The sequence below is a fragment of the Cucurbita maxima genome, unplaced genomic scaffold (assembly GCF_002738345.1).
Source record: "Cucurbita maxima cultivar Rimu unplaced genomic scaffold, Cmax_1.0 Cma_Scf00014, whole genome shotgun sequence".
Taxonomy (NCBI): Eukaryota; Viridiplantae; Streptophyta; class Magnoliopsida; order Cucurbitales; family Cucurbitaceae; genus Cucurbita; species Cucurbita maxima.
The window spans coordinates 1,906,821-1,910,888 of record NW_019272030.1 but is presented as its reverse complement, the minus strand read 5'-3'; the positions used below and the strand labels follow the sequence as shown (position 1 = coordinate 1,910,888).

The 4,068-nt window shown below is 38.2% G+C and overlaps 1 protein-coding gene across 2 annotated transcripts; it reads right to left on the bottom strand.

The window, feature by feature from the left end:
• Positions 1-299: 299 nt before the first annotated feature.
• Positions 300-2,320, bottom strand: LOC111489653. Of its 2 annotated transcripts, none has more exons than XM_023137973.1 (2): positions 1,587-2,320; positions 300-876 (listed from the first exon to the last, which is right to left on the bottom strand). In XM_023137973.1, exons 1-2 carry the CDS (start codon positions 1,846-1,848, stop codon positions 542-544), a joined length of 597 nt encoding a protein of 198 aa, XP_022993741.1. In that variant the 5' UTR covers positions 1,849-2,320; the 3' UTR covers positions 300-541. The 2 variants fall into 2 exon arrangements, with proteins under 2 accessions (XP_022993741.1, XP_022993742.1); XM_023137974.1 differs by having other exon boundaries at positions 300-852; positions 1,587-2,201.
• Between the last annotated feature and the right edge of the window lie 1,748 nt (positions 2,321-4,068).

Sequence of the window (4,068 nt, the reverse complement as noted above, 5' to 3'; positions counted from 1 at the left end):
CTTTGTCAAGGACCCTGCTAAAGGATATAGACTCTGCCTTATTCTAATCTTCCCACATGCACACAGACTTTAGCTTGTTGGAAGAGAATATCTAGGCTGGTGAGATTGTTTTCAATACCATTCCAAAGACAAGTCATTCGACTAGTTCTACACAATATCATGTGTTTGAAAGATTTATATATACATGAAACGACTGTTTTATGGTTCAAAGATTGAAGCACTAAGACAACTATAGGCCAAATTAGAGTAGTGTAGCTAAGGGGCCCTCTTGCTCCATTGTTTCCCACTTTGTGAACACGAATGGGAAAATTCCTTCTCCGGTTGTTTTATTCAATCGCAGTGTTCGATATTCAAGCATTCTACATAAGAGGGGGGGGGGGAGGAAGAAGAGGAGATATATTTCAAGCACATTACAGAACTTCATTTACATTCATAAATTCTTAAACCTGCAAGCGCTCAAATCAAGAAAATAAGTTTTTGACTCGAATCTTTATACAAATCACATTTGAATTCCAATTCACGCATAGATATTCTCTTTTGCCTATTCAGTGTTTCTTGACCTTGTCAGAGTTTTTATCCAGCCTTTCCTTGTCTTAACTCCTTCCACGTGGCAGACTGTCCCTTTGTTAGACCTTTTCCTTCTGATGAGCTGGAAGAGGTGGCCAATCCGCTTCCGCCACTTAAGTGAGGCACGGGTCTTGCCGTGCTCTATCACAGTCTTGGTCTCCTTGGAGTCTTTGGTCAAGTGGTGATTCCATGACAGGCTGCAGTTTTCCAGGGATACCTCTGACACCTTGTTCTCCTCCCATGACCCAACTCCGTTTTTCCCAAAGTTGATTGAGATGAATGAGTCTACATGATTTTGGTGTGGGTCCCCTTATAAATTAAAATTTAAAAGAAAAAAATTCCAAAGACACACCACCTCTCAAACAACTATACAATTAAATAAGATTTAGAAAAAGGAAAAGAAGAAAAACTTGAAAGATTCTAGTCAGTGTTTCCCAGATGTAAGCTTCTGTTTTGTTTTCCTTGCCCTCCCCCACCACTTTGCTCAGAGTTTAACCCCAAAATTTTGTTTAGTTTCTGCCTAATCTTTGCGATTACAGAACCTGTCTACTCTGATTCTCTGTAATAATTCGAACAATTCAAACTTGAACTTTTCGCTACTGTTGCTAAACAGTCTCCCCCACCGTTTACTTACTCTGTTTCTTTTTTTAATTTTGGACTTTCTGTGTTCCTGACACTGCCCCCTTCTGCCAAACCACTCATTTACCATTCCACCGTTTTTTCTTTTCCTTCTCTTGATTGCATTATACTCATTTTGAACTCTCCTCCTCTGAATAGATCATATTCCATCGTCGTGGAATACAGAAACAAATACACTCCCACAAACCCATTAACGATTCTCTTCTTTTTTTTGCCAGTTTTTATATCGCACAGCTGAAAATACCAAGGAATAATAATTTTCTTTATGATTCTGAGATTTGAAACTAGGAAAAAGGATGTATGATTTCTTCAAGATTCTGATATATATACACACACAGCTGAAAAAGGATATAATGCATATAAAGCTGATTCGGAAGTACCTTCTTGACTTGTGGAGACTTCATCGTCTGAGTTTCCGGGCTTCCAATGCCGGAATTCGAGACGGCTGATGAAAGAGCTATAAGCGAAGATCTTGGAGAGGTTGATGGGAGTTTTCCGGCAGCTTCGAGCTGAAGACTGGTGGCGGCCTCGTCTGGACGCTAAAATATGAAGCCTCTCGTTTAAGCACAAAGCGCAGATGCCCACCACTATTTCTTTTGGATGGAAGTAACAGGAGGAGATTTGATCTCTGTACACATTCATGCTTGATTGGAAGGCAAGAAAGTTGAGAGTAAAATACAAGGCGAAGGGGGAGAAAATGAGGGGTTGAAGGTGCTTTTGGTGTTGGTGATTTATAGTCTAGAAAATGAAATGTATGCACCAAAGTAGGTTTTGGAATAGGCCCCCTAGCTAGTAAAATTTGACCCAACCCCACCAAGGACTTGATAAAGATGGGGAAAGAAAAAAAGAAGACATTTTGGCCCACAAAGGTTGATTTCTTTTAGATAGCCATGTTGCGAACATTTAACTTCAACTCCTCCTCTGCTTTCATGTCAAAAGAAAGGATGAGATTTTTCTTCCACTGGAAACTTCTTCGTTTCTGGCTTTTTTCTTAAGCTCCCCCAACTAATAATATGTCTACATAGTTTAGGGTACTCAAATAGTCCAAAGCAAGCTCAAAAGCTTTACCAAAAGTTGGTATAAAGCCAAATGGCTTGTCGTGTGCCAAAATGATTAGATGGCATTTTGACTCGCGGTTAGAATAAATCTTGATTCAAGTTTACATTTTTAAATCTACTTTTCGTGGTACAAAAGAATAGATTATTGAGACTTAGCTTTGAATAATATATATTGAATATATGGATTTGTTATTGAATCATTATATGGTACAAAAAGTAGATTATGTGAGATTGAATTTATGTAGTGTGTGGGATTTATAAATTCTGATTTGAGATAATTATATTCATATATGTGAAACCCATTCGCTCAGACTCTCCTCCACTTAAACTCGGGTACTTCTTTGCCGCAAGGTCATCCTTCCCATTAGGACTTGCGTTGTGCTCAACTTGGCATTTGGTTGGCCCTTGTCTTGTCTTGACCCTTGGCTTCTTTGCTTGCAACCATGACTTCTTTGCTTGCAACCATTGACACTATTCTTTTATGGTAAATGGCTCTTTGAAAGGCTCCGACTTGATCACCTTCTATTTCATCTCTCTTGTTTCATCTCTCTTGCCCACATCAAAATCCCAAGCTTTTGGCAAATGAGCTTGGTAATCATAATTTTTTTCTTATAATCAAACTTGCATTTAAACATTACCTTTTCCAAATGATTGGTTGTCATTGTGTTAGAACCACAAGAACTTAATATTTTAAGTATGAACTCTCGTAATTTTGCTTTAGTTTCATTTAAAAACCTTATCTATTCACTTGTATATCATAAAATTTCTTATTTTCTAAGAGAGGTAGAACTTTAGTTAAATTTCCAACCGTCCTCTTGAACAAAACTATTGAGCATCGACTTTCTAAAGTTTTGCTGGTATGGTTAAGTTTGAGACATGACTTGTATACCATTTGTCAACGAAAATGAAACTTCAATATTTAGATTGATACAATGATGCCCACTTGAAGTATCATCGGACCTCTTAGATCTCTTCCTTTTCCCAAATTTTAGTCATCATTCCCAACATACTGGTCATACAAATAAGTACGCAGTTACTTCTTCTAAATTCCCATCAACCAAACATAAATTACTTCAATTTAGGTTTTCGTAACTGGTTGCTTTAGTTTTAATCCAAACACAAGTTGTACAAACTTCTAACCATTATCAAGATCATGGTTGAAGGCACCTGCACCAAACCCAAAGTAGCTGATTGAAGCAGGCTAAAAGCTCTTGAATCTCGATTATAAAAAGTGTAGGAAAAACTTGTGGGTGGTTCACTAGTTGTTGCAAGGCTGTGCTGATCCACTCAACTGGGCGTTGGAGGCATTCGGAGAAGCGGATTCGTGGGATGAAAGCGAGAAAAAAGAGGGCAATACGATAAAAAATAATTATGGGAACAAATGAATGAGGAAAGGAGGATGCAAATGTGGGCTGGCTATTAAAAAAAAAGTAGAGATATCTGCCCATTAAAAGGCTTGAAAAAGCAAAAGGAAAGAGAGAAAGAAATGGCCACATCCACATGGGAAGTGTGAGCGAGAGAGAGAGAGAGAAAGGCGCTGTTTCTAAGTAAGGTTGGGCAGTTGCGTGTCATCATCAGTAACCATGATGGGAATAGGTATCTTGTAGTGTTATTGTATGGTTCAGTTTGGTGGACCGTTTGATTTCTTTCTTCCAAGCTCCAGTCCATTCCCTACACTCTTTGGAGATCTAGTTTCAAGGATCAGACCATTTTTGCGCTGAAAAAAGATATGTTTAAAGAAAAAGGTTGACGGGTCAAAAAACTTAGAAGGGTCCAAATATGTGCTTATTTAAGTCTCAATAAT